The 26625-nt window shown below is 39.6% G+C and overlaps 1 protein-coding gene across 2 annotated transcripts; it reads right to left on the reverse strand.

The window, feature by feature from the left end:
- Positions 1-1969: 1969 nt before the first annotated feature.
- Positions 1970-25929, reverse strand: LOC139473925 (NADPH oxidase 2-like). Of its 2 annotated transcripts, none has more exons than XM_071256737.1 (16): positions 25791-25929; positions 19966-20061; positions 18063-18173; positions 16014-16098; positions 14191-14333; positions 13514-13614; positions 12956-13036; positions 11517-11637; positions 10963-11055; positions 10377-10511; positions 9621-9739; positions 9097-9133; positions 8673-8755; positions 7749-7941; positions 6829-6956; positions 1970-5897 (listed from the first exon to the last, which is right to left on the reverse strand). In XM_071256737.1, exons 1-16 carry the CDS (start codon positions 25833-25835, stop codon positions 5774-5776), a joined length of 1695 nt encoding a protein of 564 aa, XP_071112838.1. In that variant the 5' UTR covers positions 25836-25929; the 3' UTR covers positions 1970-5773. The 2 variants fall into 2 exon arrangements, with proteins under 2 accessions (XP_071112838.1, XP_071112839.1); XM_071256738.1 differs by having other exon boundaries at positions 19966-20074; positions 25791-25903.
- Positions 25930-26625: the final 696 nt, after the last annotated feature.

Below are 26625 nucleotides of genomic sequence, written 5' to 3' on the forward strand. Positions count from 1 at the left end.
CTCACCTCATTGTCCTACTTGTGTTTTACATAACAATGTTGCCGACATTGTGGAGGAAGCTGCCAATCCTTTGAATTGCTGACTGTGACATACAACATTTGCTCTCACTTCAGTTTGGTCCACATTCAAAGGCACACAAACAAAACAATATATTCAGCCAATCAGATCCACAAGGCTACTAATTCAGTGAGGACTGTGGTTACACTGTCAATGTACGACACAAAGAAACATACTCTAGTAGCCCCAGAACCTTTTGAAAGTCGACCACCCAAAGCAAGAAACAGTACGCACTCCGGCCCTCTAGGGGAGTCATGGGGCATGCAACCCTTGAAAAGTTTCAAATCCGGACTTCAAATAGTCTAATCGGGAGTAAGAGTTAAAGAGCTGTTTCAAACACATTTCTTGTTGCATTTTAAGCTGGATAAATGAATAGATGTCAAATCGACAAGATGAACAAAGTCTGGACAATGTGTAAACAAACACCACTACAATAATCTTCCTTATCCTTCAACTTAATCATCACAGACAATTGGTCTAGCTCAGTTTCTCACACCGTTGACTGATCAGAATTTTGATAACCACGGGCCATAGGTCAACCATTCATTTTGCACAATATGCCGTCAGGATGAGTCTGTGTCGCTGTATCCAGATGATGTATTACATCTATTCTGTTGACTACTTTGTTGATTCAGCTGTGTACAGGCAGATATAACATAGCTGTGGACCCATGAAGATCCGGGGTAGTGCAGGTCTTCAGCAACCCATGCTTGACGTAACAGGCGACTGTGCTTGTTCTAAGAGGCGACTAACGGGATCGGGTGGTCATGCTCGCTGACTTGGTTGATGCATATTGTATCCCAATTGCGTGGATCGATGCTCATGATGTCAGTCACTTGATTGTCTGGTCCAGACTTGATTATTTACAGACCGCCGTCATATAGCTGAAATATTGTTGAGTGCCGCGTTAAACAAGAAACATAGCTGGGATAATGAATCTGTGTTTTAAACAAAATTCACTCACTTGCATGCTGTAATTCCAACCTAACTACCCACATTACAGGCCACTGTTATAACCACTGAACACTGTTCACTTACTCGCCATGGGGTTTTCAGCGGCAGGGCGTGGAGTCTTCCAACAGATGACATCCTTACTTTGTCAGCCAGCTGAAGGGGTCAGAGGGTCCATGGTTCGAATCCCATCACAGGGCTCAGGATATGTCATGGACATGTACAGTGTGCCTGCCTATACATTCAATCATCGATCCGCGATCCTGAACCAAAGATTGTAATGAAACACCTGTTCATAACAGTTAGTTGCTGTTGCTCGTATATTTAAGGACTGCCTCTGTGGTTTTGTGGATAGAGGGCCTGGCCTTGGGTTAGAACAGAAGATCAAGATCTACGTCACACCAAAAAGACATTCAAATATGGATGTTACTCTGCCTGGCGCTCGGTAACAAGGACTGGTTGGCTCAGAGTCAGTATGCTGTGTCTGAGTGCAGAATCCATATGAAACAGCGGCATGGTATCTAGGTGGTAGAAGCAGCCACCCACTATATAAGCACAATCTTAAATGCAACGTTAACCCCACTTCACCTGACCTATATATTTAACTGAGTTTGTAGAAAAGATGACCATTTGGCTTGACGTAAACAATATATGAATATTTTAGTGTGTATTCCCAATGGAAGGTTCAGAATTTAAAAAAATAAAATACTGAGGGTTCGTAAAGAGTTTTTCACTTTATTTTAAAAGTGTTTTCACACACTATCACCCACCCCAATTATGTTCAGTTTAATACACGCCAACCCTGCTGTGGTGCTATTGTTGCAGGACCACCTCTCATTCCTTTCAATTGGTTGGGAGAAGTCAAAACTTAACAGACCATAGGCTCACTTGCCGCCTTGTTGACACTTCCTACAGATAAAGGTTTCTGTTGATGAAAATGATGATTTTATTGCTTTTGAAAAATAATAACATTCATCATCAAGACAATACATATGAACTGTTATGATAATACTTCTACAATAACAGTTTTGTGAGATTGACGTTTTAAGTAATGGTGAATATGCTTGAAGAATTTTGTTATGCATAACTTTTATTTGGACCACACATCTTGTGGACATAGATTGCCCAGTTGTCTTGGGCACTGCAATCTGCTGTGCATAGTTGTCTCTTAGGTGTGCCATCATCTTATGTTTGTGTGCATGGGTTTGAATCCAAAATACACTGTGTTCATGATGCTTGGTTTGTCTGCATAAATTTGTGCTTGTCAGTTTCACCATAGCGACGAACATCTGAGATCCGTATAACTTTGGACTACACATCAAGCCGACATTCCGTGACATAAAATCCTGTTCAAAGTAGAGTCTCGACTCACTCCACAGATCATGTTAAAATGACTTTACAATCTGTATTTTCATAAATAACTAATGAACCTATGGTTAAAAGAAATAATATTCTTGGTTCTCAGGCACCGCCCCCATCATAAAGTTTGATGCATGTTTCGTTTTTATTTCCATTTTAAAATAATCCCCCCAAAATGCTTAAATATTCAAATACTGTATTCCAGTATGCTGCTCAACAAGGAATACTTTTTTGTTGGGAGACCCTTTCCCAGGTTGTTTTTACACAACTGTTTATTTGGTCATGTTGGTTACACAACTGTTTATTTGCTAATATACCAGTTTGAACAACCCCATAAAGGAAGAGAAAAAAACACACCGCCCGCCCACACTGTATTTCAAAAGCCATTGCCTGAGAACCAATTCTTTTATTTTTTTAAGCTTATAAAACAAAATATTTTAGAAAAAATAGTATTGGTTCAGATACCAATCATTCAAGGAATCATTTGTTAGCAAACAAGTGTCTCTGAAGACCACCACACCTCATCATTCAAACATTCAACTGATGTATTCTACTGACAATATCACATCTGTTGGATGCATACCTAAATTGTCAATCATAGAGAATCAAGACCTACACTTTACTAAAGCTAATTGGATGTATATAACATCAATAAAAACAAAAATGGCACATTTTTATTAAATTGTCCTTACAAACCCATCTTTCCGAGGCAAGAGAGTTGACCGAACAAGGCTGGAATTCCTGGGCTCGACTGTAGCGCCACCAGTGGTCATTACGTGTTATGTCCCTTCTAAGCCTCTCCTATGGGCCAATCAGATTTCACCTCTCGTATCACTTGCATTTGTTTCAAACAAAATGGCAGTGCCCTGTCAAGACGATCTGATCAATAAGCAACATCTATGTTGATAAAACGGGTCTAACATCACGAAGCGAATCAAATAACCTAAGCACCTTGATTAAAAACATGAAAAGATTTGGAAAATATCTGCTGACAAGTTGGTGGTGCACATGCAATGCAAATACTGCAATCAACCGAAATCTGCACGACAGTTTACGAACCAGATTTCGTTGCACGATTTTGATTGGACTCGTTTTCCAGCCAAAATGTAACTCCATAATACCAACCTAGTTCGGCAAGGGTAGAAACTGGACTTTAAAAGTCAGTCAATTCTCTTGCCTCGGGAAGATTTTAACAACCTGATCTCAAGTAAAACATGACATGTCTTTTCTCAGTATGAAAAAATTGAGTTTAAACCAGTTAAAAACTATGAAGACCTTCCAATAATCCTCTGCTTTTGAGTCAAATGCGAAACAAATTAAAAAGGAAGAAAGACCTGAAGCTCACCACATTAATGTCATGAGATTTTATTAGCATGGGTTAAGACTGACTGGGTAGGACAGAAGGTGTTCATCAGTGTCAACAACACAACAATAAATAGGGTGACCAGCACCTGGGGAATGTCTGCATGACACATATACACATAACCAATCTTATACCTGCCTGTTCCCACTTTAGCAGCTTGTCTTACTACATTATATGGCTTCAAATTTTTAATATTCGGCTGTGGAAATGTTATGAAAATCACATTATTTTGAATCCATTTGATTCTTAATGTTGGGTAAATGGGCAATTTCATAATGTTTGCATGTCGCTGTACAAATCTGAGATGATAGAAAACAAATTTTTTAAATATTGTAAGTACGCTTTTTCTGCTTAATCTGGCCCTGAACCTGAAGTGCATCGGTTGGCCTTGCTCTGTGGTGTCATCATGTTAATAACTATGGCTGCTGTATCTCATAGACTTTGGGACCAAACATTTGCCACATTTTGATATTCTCTGTGTGTCTCTGTGCATGGCTGTGAGTGTGTGTGTGTATGGCTGTGAGTGTCATTGTGTGAGTGTGGAATGTTTGTTGTTTAACGCCGCACTCGGTAATATTCCAGCTGTATGATGGCGGTTTGAAAAGTAATCGTGTCCGGACCAGACAATCCAGTGATTGACATCATGAGCATCAATAAATGCTATTGGGAATATGATGACATGCATCAACCATGTCACCAAGTCTGACCACCCGATCCTGTTAGTCGCCTCTCACAACAAGCATAGTCGCCTTTTACAACAAGCATGGGTTGCTGAAGACTTATTCTACCCCGGATCTTCACGGGTCTGTGTGGAATGATTTGGACTGGGATTTCTTTCCTTTTTAAAATATGTTTTCCTGAATTTTCGGCCTAAGTTTTACACACATGTTGGAATTAAGCCCTTGAATAAACTGTTGTGAACGAAAATATTGTTCCGCTTCTCTCATATAATAGAAATTTTGTTTTGAAGTTAAAAACAAATATTCTGTCTCAAACAGAAAGTTCCCCCCCACAACTGAATATTAAATGGTTGCTCCCCTAGACAGTTGTAGTGTAAAGATTGTGAACAAGCTTCATCCTGAGAGCAACATTGACTGGATCCTATACTGAATATCTACAGTCTTTCCAGTCAAAGCATATCACAGTTCTTCATGACTCAGGCACAGATATGGCAACTGTTGACATGACTGACATTAGGAGGATATGTTGGCACGTTTGTTGTAAACAAAGTTGAGATAAACATCGCTACAGTGTAACACTGTAATCTGTACCATACCGTTCTCACGAATTCATGTACTAATGCATTATTGGTACAGAGTAATGTCCATTGTATACAGTGGAATCTGTCTAATCTAGACTCTGACTATCAGCCGCTTTAAGCAATATTCCAGCAATATCACGGCGGGGGACACCAGAAATGGGCTTCACACATTGTACCCATGTCGGGAATGGAACCCGGGTCCTTGGCGTGACACGCGATCGCTTTAACCACTAGGCTACCCGACGGCCCCCTCATCAATAGACAATGTGTTTACAATGTAGACTGATACCCAGAATGTTCTAGATTCAGCAGTAAACATTCACCAAAAAACTATTTAGTACAGTAATTTCCATAATGGTACTAACCATCAAAGCTGATTGAACCATACAAGTCCGACCCTCAACCTTGACAGAAAAATCTTGATGTAAAATCTTAATCTACTTCGGACTCGAGGATGGTCTCATACTGGTTTAGTGAGATTCTGATGTACCTTTCCCCTTTTCTGACAGTAATACCAGTAATCGCCCAGAAAGAGGGGTGTCCAGACTGACAAGGTTTCATTGTATATTAAAAATATTTTTGGATAATAAATGTTTTGACATCAATTTAAAAATAACAAGTTACAGACATATGACATACACAGAACATAAAATAACTACAAGGTTGAGCGTGAGTATAAAAAGTGTAAAAATAAACAATGCATGTCATCATGAGTCATTTTAAACATTTCATACTTTTATGGAATAAATGGCACAATACGAGGCCACTTGTGATGGGGGATATTAGAAGTTTTCCTTGTTATAGAAGAATCTTGTTCCATTGTTGTCAGAAGAGTATTTATTGCAGAGCTTGTGAAGCTGTGTAGATAGTTCCTTCGGTCCACAGAAGAACACGCCCACGCTCACCCTGCAGTAGATGGTAACACATGGTCAACACAAGGAATACGACAACACTTTTGTAGATTATGTGTCCGACTGACCGTCGTCCAAAGCGACAATCAGAAAATAAAACAAATAGTTAATATTCATTAATATTTGCACTACCATCTATAGGTATTGATTGATAAGCAAAACAAAATGTAACTTAACTTTTAATTAATATTTAATCAAATGCAATTTTTGTTCATTATGTATAGTCCCTTAATTGTCACTAAAAATACCGAACATCTGTAAAAAGACAACAACCCTGCACTGACAATAAAATATGTTGCCATGGTAACTAAAAATAGTAAACATCCAGCATTTTTAACTGATTATGCATATATCTCTTCTTACAAAACTGACAAACCCAAACAATTTTATGCAAAATAAAGTAAAGATATTTTTTTACACACTAGAGTTGGTTGGTTTGTTGTTTAACGCCGCACTCAGCAATATTCCAGCTATATGACGGCGGTCTGTAAATAATCGAGTCTGGACCAGACAATCCAGTGATTAATAATATCATGAGCATCGATCCACCCAATTGGGATCGATGACATGCATCAACCAAGTCAGCGAGCCTGACTTCCCGATCCCGTTAGTCGCCTTTTACGACAAGCATAGTCACCTTTTATGGCAAGCATGGGTTGCTGAAGACCTATTCTACCCAGGAATCTTCACGGGTCTTACACACTGGAGAACAGGTGAACAGATGAGGGGGTACAGTAAACGCAGCAAGTAGTGAGACAGCAAATAATGGACTGGTCACAAACCTTACGTCTGAATCCTCCATGAGTCAGAATCTATAACTACCGTATATCACCATCAGTAATACCCCCCAATCATAATGCAACCGCCTGAAGAAGTTCGAAATCAATGCTAAATGAAATAGTCCTAAAGGTACCAGTTCTACCAACCCAGGATGTTGCTGTGCTAGAGATGCGAATACCCGGTCCCATTGGGGGCGGCCATAATGAGTCTTCTGACTCAGTCCCGTCACGGGGTCAAGGCCATTGTCGTCATCATGGATCATAATGTTCTTCGCCTGGAGATAAAACATGTATAAGTCACTGTTTGTTGAAACTTGTAGATTTGCAAATAAGTGGATCAGAGAACTCATCTCACACAGATTATGCTTCTTTTTTTTGGGGGGGGGGGGGGGGGGGGGGGAGAATCATGATCAGAAAAAATTGTAGGCGATGTGAAATGGGATTTAATGTCACATTCAATATTATTTCACTTATATAGCAACGTGTATGCATGTGTGGCTGCTTGTACTAGTCCGGAGTAACGATGATTTTGCAGTACTAGCCCGGTGAGTTACCATGCCACAGTTTAACATGGATACCCCACTCACAATATACTGACTCCGACCAGTCCTTGTTTTATCCTCTTAATACAAAGCATCAGGCAGGGTAACAATAAGTTCCATCGTTTAACATCTCCTGGTATGACAGTCAGGGGACTGCACCACAGACCTTCTATTCTAGAGGCAGGAGCTCTATCCCCTAGACCACAGAGGCGGATAGAAACTTGTAATCTACAGAATAACAAGTCACAAACATGAAGTGGACGAGGGTCTTATGGTCTTTCAATATATGTGACACCTAGTCAAAATCGGCTGCCATATCACAAGGGGGTTCAAGAAGGACAACATGTGGGAAACTGAGTCTCAGGTTATGATTGCAAGCCCTGTAGCAGTGTATGAGAGTGGCTTCATGCCACACGATTGAAGCACTATCATTAGGGGGTACTAGAATGGGCTTCGCACAGTTTACCCTACAGGTAATCATCCCATGTGTTCTGTGTGATGAGCCAGCATCCAATAACTACCTACCTGGTTTGTGTCCCAGCCTCGGGTCAGGTAGATGTTGTGAGACAGGAAATTGGCGTTGCCACGTTCGTACGTCTGCTGCTCCAGAGATTTGAGAAGATCCTGGAACCACTCGAAGGCGTGAGTGTCGGGACACACCCAGAAGAAGTGCACCTTCTTCAGCGACATCTCTGTGTTGACATCACAGTATTTGTACCTGAATCCAAATAAACAATCAACATCGATTTTGAAAATAATTTACTACAGCGAGGGAGCCAGTAGGGATTGGCATTAGTTTAACAAGGTGTAGCAATATCACAAGATACCAAGATCTGTCTTACAAATGAGTCAATGTTGGGGCATTGTACCTGCCATTATTCAAATTGTCTTCAAGACAAGACAAGAGTCATCAGGAGATGACAAGTCCCCGGGTCTGGTGCAATTCAGAAATGGAGTTTGGCTACTTTTACCCATACCCTACTTTTGGTTCATTACAATTGGATACCTTCAGTTCAGTGACGAAAACAATATCGCTGTTCATTAATTTTCAAAATCCCAAATCATCAAAAGGTACCAGTTCACCACTAGACTGATCTGAAGAGAAAGTTTCATCAAGAAAAATTCAACTGTTTTAGACTTCTGCTCTGGAAATGAGCACTATCCTCATTTTGAGTAAAGTCCAAATTGTCATGAAAACATAAAAAAAAAAAAATCCCAAATCATCAAAAGGCACAAGTTCACCACTAGACTGATCTTTATAGCATGTTTCAACAAGAAATATTTTCAGGTTTTGGAGTTCTGCTCCCAAATGCACCCAACACACACACAGCCAAACATATTGACAACCAATCCCTGTTTCCCTATTTCCGTAGGCTTGTACAAGAACAGGACAGTGATGGAACATCTGCCCATGGGTAACAAGGATGATTGAAAGACAAGTGACAGTACCATATATTCTTCAAAACAGCTGCAAACGGCGTGACTCCTATCCCTGCACCGATCAGCACTGCCACCTCATAGCGGAAAAAGTCCTTCAAAGAATAGACACACATTCAGCTGTCTTAACAGACTTCAAATGTCAGTCAAATGGTTGTGAGCCTGCTCATAATTTATCAAATAAGTACTACCTTTGTTCATTTTCAGTGAGTGTTTTAAACAGTATTTCAGTTATATCATGGCATGGTGGCTGAGTGCAGCAGTAAAACCACATTGACATTTATCACTGAAACCCACAAGCACAGGTATGGTGCTAGATTTGAACCCCAAACCAGTGTATTCTGGGACAGCAAAGGGAGACAACACCTTACTAGGCAATCTGCGCCCTCATACAGCCATGATAATGATGTTGATGATCTATGGTGAAAGTTCTTACCTCCGTGGCAGTTCCAAAGGGGCCATCCACAGCTAACCTGGTGGGAAGAAGAAGGAAGACTAGAATCATCTAGCCTATCTAACTATGCAAGCTTAATACATGTGTTCATAGACTTCTCCATTTCCTCTAATGCCATAGACTTGCTGACTTTCTTAGTCTTGCTTACAACATGGACTTTCACAAACACTGTCATACCCTTTAGCATGTGTATTACTGGTATGAAGAAAGATACAGAAGAAAGGCAATAGGCCGTAATAAAGTAGGCATCTTCTGAGTGAGTGAGTGAGTGAGTGAGTGAGAAAATACAGAAGATACAGAAGAAAGGCAATAGGCCGTAATAAAGTAGGCATCTTCTGAGTGAGTGAGTGAGTGAGTGAGTGAGTGGTGAGTGAGTGAGTGGTGAGTGAGTGAGTGAGTGAGTGAGTGGTGAGTGAGTGAGTGAGTGAGTGGGTGGGTGGGTGGGTGGGCGAGCGAGCGAGTGTGTATGCGAGTGAGTGAGTGAGTGAGTGAGTGAGTGAGTCTACCTGGGCATCTTCCACGCCTCCTGGAACTCCCCCTCATCAACATGGCAGGCTTTGGCCAGCTTCTCCGTCCAGTCCCCTACACTTCGGACATGCACGGACAGGAAGTCTTCGTTTGGAGACTGAGGAGACAACAGAACATTCACTGAATATCCAACTGATGGTCAGTCAGAACCAGCCCTACGCTATAGCTGGTGTAATGGGGTTAAACCTGAAGTCAAGCTCCTTTCCAGGAATGTGTTTGATTCTTCATATATTTAGAATCTAACCCTAGTGTCTTTTGACAATAAGTACATCAATACTATTGTCTTAGCACTATGACTGTCATCATCAATATTCAAACATGGGAGTTACTATTGTCTTAATGCTGAGCTTTGTTTGTTTGTTTGTTTGTTGCTTAATGCCACACTCTGCAATATTACAGCTATATGATGGCAGCCAGTAAATAAGATTATTCATTTCTTATTCAAGTTAACTTTCACAAGGAAAAATGTTTTCTATAAAAAATCCAAGTGGGGCAACTGCCCTCCCTGCCCCCCCAGCTGGCTACGGCACTGAGACCTCACAAGTTTATACCTGTTCAATGATGAGTTACATGTCTGTAATGTAGGCGAGAATATGACAACTTGGTACAATAAGGTCATGAGAGTAATGGATGCACTGGTAATCTCATGGGGGTGGGTAAAAGTTATTCAGGTGTCAATAACCTGGGGACCTAACAATCTGAAGCCCTATATTCCAGATACAGATGCCACCTACGGAAGTGAGGGTGAAGGGATGCCACTCCAGCCGTGAGATGGACGAACACTGCAGGAACACATACTGCCCCGGAAGGGCGGAGAACCCTTTCTTCATCATCTGTAGCTCAAACACATTGGACTGATGTTTCACGACCTGAAAAAACAAACAGTCTTCCACTCAGTTCATAACAGTTTTGGGTCGCTTCGGGTGATGGACTGATCACAATAAAATTGAAAAAAATATGTTTTTGCAGGAGTGTCTACAACATTCAGCAATATCCCAGCTATAGGGATATATATAGTAGAGAATTGAGTCTGGACCAGACAATCCACTGATTGACATCATGAGCATGGATCCATGCAATTGGGATACGAGCCTGACCGCCTGATCCCTTTAGTTGCATCTTATGACAAGCATAGTTGCCTTTTATGCAGGCATGACCTATTCTACCTATTCTACCCCGGATCTACCCCGGATCTTCACGACTAAATATTGGCTAGTGACGCAACAATCTTTGCCCCTCCTTCTCTAACTCATCATCTTGCGCTAAGTGTGGAAGAGGATAAAATGGATAGATTTATACATGAACATGATGCCATCTCACCTTTGTTATAACAACAGTCTTCAAACTACGACAAAAGCGTATAACCCTCTCTATGATGTACAGCACGACAGGAGCCAACACCCATATCCAGGTCTGAAAGTGAGTGAGTGAGTTTGATTTAACGCCATTTTGAATCGTGTTTCAGTTCTAGCATCCTTAATAATGGAGGAAACCCCAAAAGATTTCCGTATTTGTATACATCACATAACAGCAAGGGAAGTACAGCGTTAACTTCAAAACTAAATATCAAAGTGCTTAAGAAGCTTGGATCACTGAAACAAGAGGCTCAGAATGAGGCTGTACTGTGAGTTCTGGGCTATCATGCTTGTGAAAGTTTTAAGGGCACAGGTATAAACAGGGCAAGGATCATAATCAGTGTGATACTGGAATTCGAATGCACAATTAGCAGATCCTGGCACAGCTAAGGGACACAACTCTCTAGTGATTTGTACCCTCTTAGACCAGTAAGCTAACCATTCCCCTATTGCAGATTCAAAATGCAGAAAAAATACTATTGATGTATTTGATAAAAGTTCCACAAGACCAAAACCTACCTTTGGTGGTGAGCCTGAAAACTGTGGAATAGGGCACTCCCCACTGCCCCACTTGTCATACCTCTTGTAACACTTGGCAGGATCATGGATGGCTGTGTTGGTCTGGCCCCGGATTATTCCCCTGGAGATACAGAACACAAACAATCAGTTCAGGTCATTATAGTGTACATCCTCGATTATTCAGGGTATTATATCTCCATTCCAGTTTGATCAATACCTTGAATCTATTCGCCATCACACCTTCATTTAGAAGTGATGAAACCAGTGTTGGTACATGTATATTAACATGAGTACACATATCTATACAGTCAAGTCTCGTTAATCCGACACTCGTTAATCCGACAATCGGCTTTATCCGACACTAATGATGGGAACCGATTAAATCAGGGCTATTTAGACCCGTTAATCCGACAGTCTCCCCCTCAGACTCAGACACACCAAATTTGCTGCAAATTACCAAAATCACTCATTAATCAGACTTGTTAATCCGACACAGTGATCAGCGTACTCTGTGGTCATCTGCCTGCGAGTACACAGCCAGTGTTATACTTGCTTGTTGTCGGATTTTCGATCACGAACATTGATACTACTTAATTTCGTTTATCCGACATTCTCGTTAATCCGACATAATCATATGCAACCAACAATGTCGGATTAACGGGACTTGAGTGTATCTAGCATGGTAAACCCTGAGTACCCATAAGGCCTAGCAGCTACCCAGCAAGCCTCTGTACCCTGCCAGAACCAGCATGGCATTAAAACACATGAGTAACTTCAAATCCTCGTTGGACAATGTTTTCAGAATGAAAGAATGCTGACAATAGCACAACAAACAACCAGCTCCATTGCTGTTATCACTAATTTTGCACATCATTTCTCTTGCTAATGAGCTTGAAATCAACAACCAATCAAAATGCCTTCTGAATGAGAGTTCAGTATAAATCTACGTAAAAAATTGGGTCCTCGTCCATGCATGCTTCGATATATATAATTCTTCAAGAAGACGGGGAAACATTATCCCGATGGAAATTTGGGTTACATCCGCACAAATGTCTGAGGCTCAGACATTTGTGCGGATGTAACCCAAATTGAGGGTCCCCTGTAGAAGTGTAAATAAGAGATGAGCGGGTGCCACTTGCAATGACAACCTGTGGCCTGTTTACAATAAAAGATTTGACCCATTTGACAATATTCAAGTTAACACCCATGTTAAACTTTTGCATAAGTAAGTGAGGCTGTATGGTATTGAAAGCGGATTTACCATTATCCATATGGCTTTAGCAGCAGGAGTGTCTGTGTTGTGTCCTGTTGGGTCTAAATGCAAATTGCAAAGAGTCCACAATATGCGTTAGAACTAGAAACAATTTCCTTGTCGGTGAGCTAAGACAGGGTCTGACATTGTGTACAAATCCCATAGATTAAAACTGAAAATGACTTACTGTAATCCATGGACAACAAGGCCGATGTAGAATATTACAAACAGGTGATGTGTGAACCAAAAGACTTCAAAATAGGAACGTCTGAAATGTAAGATATAAGACACTCTGTTGAAATTTGCAGTGAAAAATATAAACCATTAATAGTTTAGTCTTTGAAAGGCATTTATAAGTGAAACACATAAGGAAGAGAATATATGGATGTCAGCTTCTTCATTATGAGGAACATAACATTTTGGAGTATATGCATGATATGTGAACTCCTTCACCTGATGAAGGAGTAAGCTTACACAAGTACTCTAAAACGTTTATTTCCTCATAATAAAGAAGTTGACATCCATAAATTCTCTTCCTCATCATAGTTTAGATCTGAAGCTGTATTCCATTGAACAACCTGAAGAGGCTGTGACATATAGATATGCATAAATCTACTGGGATCTTAGATGTTTTGCAGCAACTCTTGCTTATGTAGTTTCCATCCTAAAATATTAATAACAAGGTTGTTTGGTTGAAATGTTACCCAATGATCAATACTGCTAGTATAAGACAGATGCTACTAACCTGACCACATCCGTTGAAGATGTGACAATAAGTATGAGACACAGCGTGATCACCACGCCTGACACGCCTGCCACCGTCTTGAACACCTCTTGAGTGGGATCCTGAGGGCATTACATCACATGGATATATCACCACATAAAACACACATCACAAGAAGAATGTGAAACATCACCCTACGTCCGTCTTCAATCAATGACCTGACAGAGACAGACGAAGGTTGAAACGAACATCCGTCTTCAATCAATGACCTGAGAGAGACAGATGAAGGCTGAAACGAACATCTGTCTTCAATCAATGACCTGAGAGAGACAGATGAAGGCTGAAACGAACATCCGTCTTCAATCAATGACCTGAGAGAGACAGATGAAGGCTGAAACGAACATCCGTCTTCAATCAATGACCTGAGAGAGACAGATGAAGGCTGAAACGAACATCTGTCTTCAATCAATGACCCGATTGAGTCAGGCGAAGCTTAAATGGATATTATATGTTTTCCTACAATACCTGTATGGTTTCTTGTGTAATTGTTTATTCTGCATCGTCAGCAGTATTTCTTGTACAGTGATGTAAATCTATATTCTCCATCACATAGCTACTGAGCACATTTTTAAACATTGGCTATCTGGAATACAACAAAGGAGTCCAAAGTCCACAGATTGTCAGGAATGTATACTAACGGTGCCGGGTGTCCGGATAGGGTTGACGTAGCTGCCGTTTGTTGATACGGAGAGATAAGTGATGGCCTGCACTGCAGGGTCCGGACTGTCGTAGGCTCCAACAAGGTATTCAAAGTCAAAACAGTGTGCGACGATGTGGATAGCTGCAGGAAACAGAGTTCAAAGTAGTAAATAAAATAATTTCGTGGAAAATAGAGCCAAGTTAAAATAATTGTTGAGAACATTACACACACTACTTATACATTCTTGATTATCCAGATGTCACATGTAATATATTACAAATATAAGTCCAGATATACAATGAACATGTTGTTATTACCAATGTAATAATAGGGCCAATCAGAACTCGTCATTCTGACATGGAGGTATGATTAAGTATTTTATCAAGATCACGTAGGCCAATCAGAAGTCGTCATTCTGAGATGCAGGTATGATTAAGTATTTTATCAAGATCACGCGGGCCAATCAAATCTCGTCATTCTGAGGTGCAGGTATGATTAAGTATTTTATCAAGATCATGTGGGCCAATCAGATCTCGTCATTCTGAGGTGCAGGTATGATTAAGTATTTTATCAAGATCATGTGGGCCAATCAGATCTCGTCATTCTGAGATGCAGGTATGATTAAGTATTTTATCAAGATCACGTGGGCCAATCAGATCTCGTCATTCTGAGATGCAGGTATGATTAAGTATTTTATCAAAATCACGTGGGCCAATCAGATCTCGTCATTCTGAAATGGAAGTATGATTAAGTATTTTATCAAAATCACGTGGGCCAATCAGATCTCGTCATTTTGAAATGGAGGTATGATAAATGAGGATAAACTGAAGCTATGGAAGAGCTTGGGTCCAGGAAATTTATCACATCAGGTAATAGTGAGTGAGTGAGTGAGTTGGGTTTAATGTCGCTTTTAACATTATTCCAATTATATCACGGCGTGTCAGCTTAATGTGGGAGGAAAGCCCGAAGTGATGCAGGTCTAAGACGTTTACCACTTCGGTGAAACCCATGAGCACGGGTAGGGGGGTGACAAACCTAGAAACATAATTGGTGCGAACTTGGATTCGAACCCACAATCATAGGTTTCTGGCGTGCCCAAGGGATGCAACTCTGCACAGCGAATCGCGGCACCTTAGACGACTGGGCCACCCGTGCCCCCCATCGGGTAATAGAATGGACACTGGATAATACACGATGCCTCTTATGCTGCCAAGTGACAATATGTCATGACAAAAAGTGATATCATAGAGCTATATCACTGCAGCCATATTTGCAATTTAGCTTGAACTGTTTACTAAGTGCTATAATACACATCCAGCGATCAGTGTACTGGGTACATGAATAAACTAGCATCTCAATCACAACATCACTCAACATCCATTGTGACCAATGAATCTCCACTGATACAGCCATGGAGTCCCCATGTGAATTTTAAGAGTATTACTACTGTTCTAAGATACAAAATTGCCCTGTAGTTAACTAATACCGTATTTGACGTAATAAGCGCCCAGGGCGCTCTCAAAATTAGATATAGCGGGCTCTTATTAGAATATTTTTTTGGTTTTCGTGGTTTATGCTGACAGCCTCAAATGTTTATATACGACAGATATATTTTTCCAGAATTTAATTGCCAATAATTGAGGGTGCATATTACACACGAGTGCGTATTATACACAAATAAATAGCTCTTGTGTACATTGATCAATCGGTGCTAATTGGGATAGTTCACTAGCTAATATATTAGCAAATATCGCCGTGGGTGCTTATTAGAGCCGGGCGCTTATTACGTCGAATAAGGTAATCCAGTACCCAATCACGCACCTGTCATTAGGCAGATCATGTAACCAAGGTAACGGTGATATGTGAGATTCTTGTCCAGCTGACGCCGAACATTCCGGTGACAGCACTGTGAAGACAACAAATGTAAGTAAAGATCAAGTTTACAAAAAAAGACATATTTCATTTGTAAAATACAACTTTTGGACCAGAGTAAGTACTCCCTAACAAGGAGGATCAGCTACTGGTATTACTGGCTGTGCTTCTGTGTCTCTATAAGTCAGACAGTGTTATCATCTCATGGCTACAACTTGTCTTCCCTCCATCTGCACACCTGGAAGTAAGTATACTAATATCTTTCATCATGGATGATGACCTTTCTTACCGTTGACATTTCTTACAGTTGGTGACATCACATAGCAGGGCCCACTTGCACAAAGCCATTTTAGTGCTACGACCTATGTTAAAGTATGGGAGTTACGATCATCTTAGCACTAAGATCGCTTTGTGCATGTGGGCCCAGGACTAGTTGACCTTCACCACATATTGGGGGAGGGGCCATTCGGTCAAAAAATACAAAGTTGAAATAAAGGACAAAAGTATGCAATAGTAGTCACATATTACGAATAAAGAATTAAATGTTACTAATAAAGGTCAAAATACAAAACTGACGCTGGTTAAACAAATACAAAGTTGTTATAAAGGCAAAAGTACACAATATTCATAGTCAAATGTTACGAAAAGACGTCACATGAAAAGAAAGAACAATTTGTACTAAAGAACGTCATGGCGCACGAAAGGACACTAAACTGCGTCAAGGACGTTGACAATGAAGAACGCCAGATGGTGCTGCAATTTGTAAAACATTTCGAGTTTAATAGGCTTGTTCCGCCATGTATATGATAACTGCATGCCAAGGTTCACAATGTATTACGTCATTCCTCGTGCACCCACCGTCTGACGTCAAACATATATATACATGTATTTAAAATGTATAATGTACACATTGTGTATATACATGTTTCGTTTAAGCATCGTTACCGGGCAAGATAGTTTTCATTAATGCAGTATACTGTGTAATCTGACATTTAAGTTCACTGCTCATTGTCACTAGTTGTCAAACAAGCAGTATATGAGTACCTAGCATACTTGGTAGGCAGTGGTGGTAATAAACAAGTATGTAGTAACATGCTAGGCCCTAAGTTGGCAGTCATCACATCCTGTATCAGTTATTTCTGACACACAATCTTGAGGTCGCTCTGTTCTACCTTCACAAGAACGCATCAACATACCAGTAATTACCCTTGAGAAGGTCAGTATGTGAAAACAAGGACACGAGGTCCCCAACCCTGAGGTGGTCTGACCAGACCGAGGCAGCACTTGTCCCATCAGACAGCCAAAGGGGTCTGGTCCGTGGGGTCCTTGTTTTGGCATATTTACCTCATCAAGAGTAATACCGTATTCGACGTAATACGCGCCCCGCTCTAATGAGCATCCATGGCGATATTTGCTGATATTTTGGCTAGTGAACAATCCCAATTAGCACCCCTTCTGATTGATCAATGTACACAAGACTTATTTATTCGCGTATAATACACACTCGTGTGTTATGTGCACCCTTAATTAAGGGCAATTAAATTCTGGAGAAATATAAATGTCGTACATAAACTTTTCAGGCTGTCACTATAAACCACGAAATTTATCTTTCAACTTTGTTTTTTTCACCAACATAATATTCTAATAAGAGCCCACTGTTTCTAATTTTGAGAGCGCCCTGGGCGCTTTTTACATCGAATACGGTACTTTGTTTTGTTGTTGAAGTTCATGAAGCCTTTAAACTGACCTCTGTTTCACTACAGTAACCTTGCTGTAAAGCAAGAAATGGTAGGACCAGACACCATCTAGTTTTCAAGCAGACAAGTCAATATTCATCACATAACAGGTCAATACTTATCATAAGACGAGTCATTATTTGAGGTCAGCGTCAATCATGTGATTTGGGGGTCAACATTGAAGTGTGCTGTTTTGTCACATGGTATGGATTAACCAATGGAATTATAAGATTCTCAATAAAGGTATAACAATGCTACTTACAGAACATGCTGCTCGAATGGATGAGATGAGATTCCTGCAGACAGGTAGGAGGATGAGAAGACAGTTGAAGTTCAAGCATGCCGCACTTGCCCGCGCCCAGCACAAGGCATCCTGGGAACAGGTTTATAACAGATATGGTACAGACATTGTCACCAGTTACCTTGGCATATACTATATCTTTATTCTGTATAATGATTCCCGCACCTTTATTAACATTGGACCATGTAGGGTATTGATCATGAATTGGTCTGGCCTCAACAATAATCACAACAAATTACCGATATTTCACAATTTTCAGAAAACAAAGGACTGAACATCCTTCACTGGAAATGATGACTTTTCTTTGTTTGTTTGTTGTTCAATGCTGCACTCAGCAATATTCCTGCTATATGATGGCGGTCTGTACATAATCAAGTGTAGACCAGACAATCCTGTGAATGACAACAGGATTTATGCAATTGGGATACGATGACATGCATCAACCAAGTCAACAGTCTGACCACCCAAACCTGTTAGTCGCATCTCATGACAATCATGGGATGCTGAAGACCTGTTCTAACCCAGAACTTCATCAGGGTGTTGAGTATTTGTAGTGTGTGAATATTCATAAATTAGTCACAGAGGCAGATCAAGGATTTACCCACGTCACAGAGGCAGATCAAGGATATACCAAAGTCACAGAGGCAGATCAAGGATTTACCCAAGTCACAGAGGCAGATCAAGGATTTACCCAAGTCACAGAGGCAGATCCAGGATTTACCCAAGTCACAGAGGCAGATCCAGGATTTACCCAAGTCACAGAGGCAGATTCAGGATTTACCCAAGTCACAGAGGCAGATCAAGGATTTACCCAAGTCACAGAGGCAGATCCAGGATTTACCCAAGTCACAGAGGCAGGTTCAGGATTTACCCACATCACAGAGGCAGATTCAGGATTTACCCAAGTCACAGAGGCAGATCCAGGATTTACCCAAGTCACAGAGGCAGATCAAGGATTTACCCAAGTCACAGAGGCAGATCTAGAATTTACCCAAGTCACAGAGGCAGATCCAGGATTTACCCAAGTCACAGAAGCAGGTCCAGGATTAACCCACGTCACAGAGGTGGATCCAGGATTTACCCAAGTCACAGAAGCAGATCCAGGATTTACCCACATCACAGAGGCGGATCCAGGATTTGGTTTGGTTTGGTTTGTTGTTTAACGCCTCACTCAGCAATATTCCAGCTTTATGACGGCGGTCTGTAAACAATTGAGTCTGGACCAGGCAATCCAGTGGTTTATATTATGAGCACTGATCCATGCAATTGGGAACGATGACATGCATCAACGAAGTCAGCGAGCCTGACCACTTGATCCCGTTAGTCGCCTCTTACGACAAGCAAAGTCGCCTTTTACGGCAAGCATCTTCATGGGTCGGTGATATTTGCTAATATATTGGCTAGTGAACAGTCCCAATTATCACCCCTTTCTGATTGATGAATGTACACAAGACTTATTTATTCAGGTATAATACACACTCATGTGTTATATTGACCCTTAATTATGGGCAATTAAATTCTGGAAAATATATCTGTCGTACATAATACGCACCCACTTTTCTTTTGTATCATTTCAGGCTGTCAGCATAAACCCCAAAATAATATTCTAATAACAGACCCCTATTTCTAAGTTTGAGAGCACCCTGGGCGCTTATTACGTCGAATACGGTATATATAACAAGTGGTTTTCAAGAGGATGCAGATATGAGTAGACATGGTAGAACGCATTGGATAATAATGGGTTGGGCAGGATCTAAAATTACTTTCTATTAGAACATTTCTTTTGGATTACTTAACATTATGGAGACATATAACACTGGGGTGAGCCAGTGCAAGTCTGACTGTGACTACACTACCATCTTACCCCGACCAGCAGACGAAGGTAGAAGTAGTCCAGGTTCTGCTGATAGCTGACAAAAGTCCCAGCGAAGATCCCCACGTTGATGATCAGCCACACTCCCTGCACAACAACACTACAGATCTGAATGATGGAGAATGGCTGGAGCATGCTGACATTCGACCACAATAGCTGAGTGTGTCACACGTCTTAAAGGGTCACTCCACTTGACACCATCAACTTCCACTGTAGCACAAGGCCAGATAATGTAAGATGTTGTTATCACAGCCTTTTTCACAACTAAGTGGGTAGGGATGAGGACGTTGTTTTTTAAAATTCGTAATTTCATTTTAATTTTTTTAAAGGTTTTACAGATCTATTAAGTAAATTATATTCTAATGTTCCACATGACCTCTTTGGCAATAACCCTTTGGCTTGAGTGAGTGAGTATGGTTTTACGCTGATTTTAGCAATATTTCAGCAATATCACTGCGGGGCACACAAGAAATGGGTTTCACACATTGTACCCATGTGGGGAATCTAACCTGGGTCTTTGGTATGACGAGCGATTGCTTTAACCATTAGACTACCCACTGTCCCCCTTTGGCTTGAAGTTTGAGGAGGTGGGTCGGAGATCATGGTCACCACAGCATGGTGTTCCTCTGAATCTCTTGTGCAAAATGGCTTGTGCAAAAAGGAAATTTGAGCTGTAAATGTTGTTTCTTATCCGTGCATAATTTCTTTTCATTAATATAAGGGGCAGGGTAATTTTAGGAGCGAGTGATTCATAAGAAAAGAAGAAATTGATTATGTCTTGACTGTGACATAAACTGATTCCTGTGGTATCAGTCCAACAGGTTCAGGAGAAATGTTGTTCACCTCATGTAGAGTCCTGCTTGAAGGATAAGAGAATTGACTGTTTTTAGGCATATCCATATTTTGTGCATGTAGATATGATCTCTTCATATTTATGGCAAATTTAATATTTCTGAACAAACCTTCATTTTGATATTTCACTAAACCTAAAGCGTCTTATTGTTATGATAACTGGTTCAAATCCGTAAAAATAGTATTCACTCATCAAATAGTAGTATCATAATCAAACCATTTTTACATAATAATGCCAGTCAAATTATTTTCTCATCTTTAAGACAAATCTGCTATAATTTGAAGAGAAATAAACATAAAACTTAAAAATATAATTTTCTAAACAATTTCTTTTGTTGACACATTTATTGAACATATTCACCAGCGTTCTTTCTTCATGTGTTCTTAGGAAAACTAACCTCAACAATTACATGAATTAACCTGGACATGTACATGCTACTTCTTGGCATTTTGACATCAGTAAACAAGAAATTAATAAGTTTGGCCTACATCATGTAAATTGATGATACATTTAATAAATTATATCACTTGCACAATAAGAGCTTTATTTGTCTATTTATAGATATATATTATTCCTTTGGAAAAAAATATAGACAAATGTAAAAAAATTCATAGCATTAATATGTTTGTTGATGTTTGAAAACTTGTCGGACACAGTTTGAACTACTTAAGTCTTTAATCATGTACATAGGACATTGTGGCCAACACTGTACCAGCTGCCGGATCTGTGACTTTAACTGAGAATGTCCCGAGTCAGCAGGAAGTCGTGATGTTTCTGGAAGTACATACTTGGTGGGGGCGGAAGTCACATGCAAAACACAAGTGTGGGGCTGGAGGGGACGAAGATGACTTGGACAGGCAGGGGGAAACGGGGATGTATGTGATGGGGCAGTGCGGTCCTGTTTCACTGACCATACTAACACTGTTACAGTAAGTGCTTTTCAGAAATATTTGTATGTTAAAGTCAAATTGCAATCTCAAGTGATATCTTGTTTATTTAGGTTTATTTTCTGTTTGTAAATCTCACGATGTGTCTGTGCAGATTTTCTGTAAATAATGGGACTGTATCATAAACAGAGATTTTGTTCTTTCATTATCTAAGTAACTGTCAGAATTTATCAGAATTCATGTTTCTGTTTTGCTATATAAACTGCACTGTGACAAGCTTGGACTGAAAATAGCCTCTGTTTGGAATATTATTGATATTATAAAGTAAAATAAACAGTAAAATATTTTATATAGTTATTTATCAATTTTCATGTCATAAAAAGTAATTGGGTATAGTGCTTTTAGATATTTTTGGTTTTAATCGTTGTTTGTTTCATAATCTGAAGTACTTTCAGATACAAGTACCGGTACTTATCCATTTCTTCAGACTGGTCGAGCCTTGAACAGCACTGACGTGTCAAACTATCTTAAAACTAACTTGAAAATTTGGGATGTTCTCCTACATTTAACTCACCAAAGTTGCGATTTCTTTAATAACATTATTAGAAAAGAAATGGTTAATAAAATAAATTATGCTACATGTATCAAAATAATACAGTCACCAAAACATCACAATTACTGACAGGTTCAAATTGTGAAAACAAATTCCGTAGCAATATAGAAAATATAGATAAATATTAATAATATTTATACCTATGTGATTTTCATAATCACAAACTTTTTGGACATTTTTGTGTTCTTTGGGAGGGACTTCAAGAAAACGGAAAAACACAGGTGTACGGTCTAAAACACTTTGCATGATGGGAACCATCTTTACACTGATGGATGGCAATCTCAACTACATAAAAACCAATCTCAATATAATCTGATCTTTTACTCAGATACGATATCTTTCAGTATGAAGATCTGAGGAATCCTCCATCGAGGTTATGTCAGGTGAACTATCTAACCAGCCAATCAACATTTAGGCTTCTAAATCCTTAGTTTGAGTGAGCAAAGCATTCAGATCAGAATATCTGCCTTCCGAAAACAAACTAAAAGAACAATTTCTGAATTTAAATCAATGAGGCTGCACATTATAGTGTTGTGGACATAGAGAATCTCATCCGAGTGTCTTTTGATATCAAATATATCAACATGAGTTGATAAAAGTGGAAATATTACGAGGCTTGCAAAGGCTTTTTGCCACTTTTTATCAACGATTTTATTTATCATCCAACATCATTCTTCCAACTTTTTCAATATGTAGACAGTAATTAGCAGTGTTTTCAGTGTAAAAAGTACTGCTAACAGCTTCAGTAGCAGAGCCATTAGTGATGTCATTTGATTGTGACGTCTTGGTAACCGGTGACGTCACAATGGTCTGCAAAGCATTGTGATGTAATTTCATTACAGCGATATCTACAGTGTAGATATCGCTTGATCTAATCCAAGCGATATCTCCTGAAGGAGCCAGTTTTGGATGATAAATGTAATATATCCTGTTGTTTTTGTGTGACATGGCATCTACACCCAATTTTGAACAAATCTGAATTTGTAAATCAAGGGGGTAGAGAGCATGGAGAAATGAAGCCGAATCATTTTAGAAAGCTGACATCTTACTTGATCACAGAACCCACAGTAGGACTGCAACGATTACACTATGAGGCGAATATGATACGTTTCACGAATATAGGGTAATGAATACGAATATTAATTCACGAATACAATAACAAGTCAGCAGTTGATGTATTATTTATTGTATTCCATGAAACAATAACAAAATAAATTGTTTGACATGGTTTGAACATGCTGACAGTGTTAATTATTATTATATCATAAATTCATATACTGCACTGATCCAGGTACTAGTATCTGCTCAAATGCGACAATGACCAGTGACCACATTACTATCAAATTAAATCCAATAGAGTGTTACCTTTTTTAAGATATCTATGCATATAATAAGTTCTTATGGATATTTTTAGGTATTGTGTATGTAAATACACATGACTGCATATTCATGGTTGCAATTTTTATATTTTTGTTGTTGTAAATATTCGATTCTAGCGACCACGAATAACGAATTCAATTCATGAATACGCGAGTGAATCGTAACAGCCCAAACCCACACATCCTTCATTTAGTTTGGACGGTCAACGTACACTTAGGGTTCAACTGACGTTACCGCCTATGGAATGTCTTAAGACTCAGAAAGGTATCATTTTAAAGTAAAAGATCTGATTTATATAAGATTGCACATAGTCAGTCCCACAAGTCTTCCTAACAAATGGCTGTTATATTGCTGGAATATTGCTCATACCATACTTACTCGCACCTAACAGATCCGCAAGCTAATGCTAGCAAACTCAATACAAATATATCATAATGTTCCTTCCAAATAAAACCATATCTTTTGAGATAATAAAATATATGTCCATTATCATCTTTCATATAGCCTACAAACCATTTGTCATGTTCATCACCCAAACTCTACAAACATATCACAATGTGACAACTTGTTGAAACAAATCATGAGCATGAAAACATAAAATGAGAATAAAATCTTTTCTGAAAGTCACAAACCCTGCTAACAAAACATGTTGCTCTTTCAGATCTGCTCAAAATAACCTTTGGTAATAATTAGTTTTGTTCCCACTGACCTAGTTCAACTCTCTGTGCCCTTATCTCTGTGTACATGGAGCACAGTCAGAATGGAATGTTCATCTCAATTGTTAACAACGGCATGGTTGGCATCTGGGTGTTACTGACATACATAACCTTTTACTGGAGTTTTACTGGAGGCAAAATATTGTGTCCAATGTGCATAAAAATTGAAGATCTGTTGGGATTCGAGGTAAGCCTACAGGTCCCAAACAACCTATGCTTGTCGACAGGCGACTAAATGGATTAGGTGGTCTGGTTCAGTGCCTCTTACGGCCAGCATCGGTTGCTGGGGACCTATTCTAACCCGGAATCCCCACAGGGTAATCTAATATCACAAGCATGATTCTCAGGCATATTAACCTCATTCTTACAACAAAAGTGATTTTTAAAATCAGCACATCTCTCCTTCTCCATCAAACCTTATGAAACTATCTATGATAGAACGACAACCAAATATTTCTCAAGAATTAAAATTATTTATCTATATATTTCTTCTTTCAAAAAGTAAAATTGACAGATTCTAGTACAATTTTCAACATGGGTACATCTTATTGAGCATACGCTTGGTTCATTAACTTCATCAGATTCATTTCTTGTTTTATTTTTACTCAGTTCATATCATTTATACCATAGACGTTATAAAATATTCACAAGTATTCTCTGTAACTTCATGAAACATTGCAGTGGTGAATCCAGAGAGTACATGCAGTCCCCAAAGCTCTAGTTTCTTTGAAACCAATACGCCACGCATTAGGGCTGGGACGAGTCCAAATTGACTACCCGGGTACCAATCTCCCTAATACCCGACCCTTCCCGGGTACCCAGTGTAGGTCTCAGATGTCTCAAAATGTCCAATTGGGAACATTTTTAGCATAGCCCTGGCAAAACGTATTTAGATACATGTATTAAACAATCTGGTCATTCATACACTGAAGTTTATTTTTCTTTATTCAACCATATGAAAAATCAGAAGGAATGGGAGCAGAGTCAGAAAGAAACTCGAACATTATTGACTTGTAGTGTTTTAGATATTTTTGTCATTAAACAATATATCCCGTGACCTACCACGGGTCCGCGTAGTCCTGTGGGTACCTGGGTCCTACTCAGGACCCACCCGACCCGGGTACCCGAGTTACCCGTCCCAGCCCTACCACGCATGTTACTACTGCAGTAGGGACAAGCGCTGAGTTCAAACCACGAACTCAACCCAAACCACAAATACGAATCCGATTTACCCACACGTTTCCTGACATTCACCATCAGAATTCAAACTATTTTGACACTCCCTTGTTGTACAATGCATCCAGGTAGGACGTAATTAGTAATCAACAGGTGCTTGTTCTCTGAACATGTGTCGTAATAAAACTTACCACAATAAACCATTTAGGCCCCTCATTCACCAGCCAGTCACCCATCACCAAATCTCAACAATCTTCTGTCAGCATGCATCCGTCTGTCACTGTGAATATCTCTAGGATGTAAACAAGCACCTGTTCAACACTTCCGCCCCCTGAGTTATGTCCCTTGATGTGTTAATCCTCCAAGAGTTGTCTCCCCCTGGACTTATGTGCATTGGCTCGGCAGACGTCACGCATACAGGTGATGATTTTATTTGTGATTAATTGATACCCAGAAAATACAAGAAAAATATAGTTATGGTATGTTTTCATTGAGGAGAAATAAATAAGATATTAGTGATGGCCTGGGGATGATTTGAGCTCGTTTTTTATTGGTTATAGGCTTATTTAATAAGGGGTGGTTCTCTGAGAAGTCTGTGTGTTCCAACTTGATGTCAATGCTATCGTGTAATCACACAATTTTTACAGGGTACGATCTCATTCTTTTTAACCACCTGCTCCAGGTCCAAACATGTGGCTGCAAACTCATTTTCAGTTATTTTAAATATTAAATGAATTCAAAGAGAAAATAAACTTGAGAATGTTTCCCATTCATTTATTTTGAAGAAATCTGAATATGGCTATTCACATCTTGATATCCAGTAAACAACCTTTAACAGAAGTTTCAAAGTGTCAGTTTGTTGTGATTGTAACCTCATGAGTGACCATGGTGACTGTTCAAGTGGTAATTGTGAAGAATTAGTTCTGCAAGTTCACTGCTTTCAAATCTGTGTATTTCACTATTTTTGAGGAACTTTTGTTTCTTGGATTCTAAAATATTTACAGCCAGTTCTAAAAGAATTCAGTT

Source organism: Haliotis cracherodii, unplaced genomic scaffold (genome assembly GCF_022045235.1).
Source record: "Haliotis cracherodii isolate W230 unplaced genomic scaffold, xgHalCrac1.p SCAF_3, whole genome shotgun sequence".
NCBI lineage: Eukaryota > Metazoa > Mollusca > Gastropoda > Lepetellida > Haliotidae > Haliotis > Haliotis cracherodii.

Coding starts and splice junctions, on each gene's coding strand:
- LOC139473925 (XM_071256737.1), bottom strand. CDS start 25,835: ATGGGTGACTGGCTGGTGAATGAGGGGCCTAAATGGTTTATTGTG. Junction 14,334..16,013: donor CATGATCTGCCTAATGACAG/GTGCGTGATTGG, acceptor TGTTTCCTGCAG/CTATCCACATCGTCGCACAC. Junction 5,898..6,828: donor CTAGCACAGCAACATCCTGG/GTTGGTAGAACT, acceptor CATCTACTGCAG/GGTGAGCGTGGGCGTGTTCT.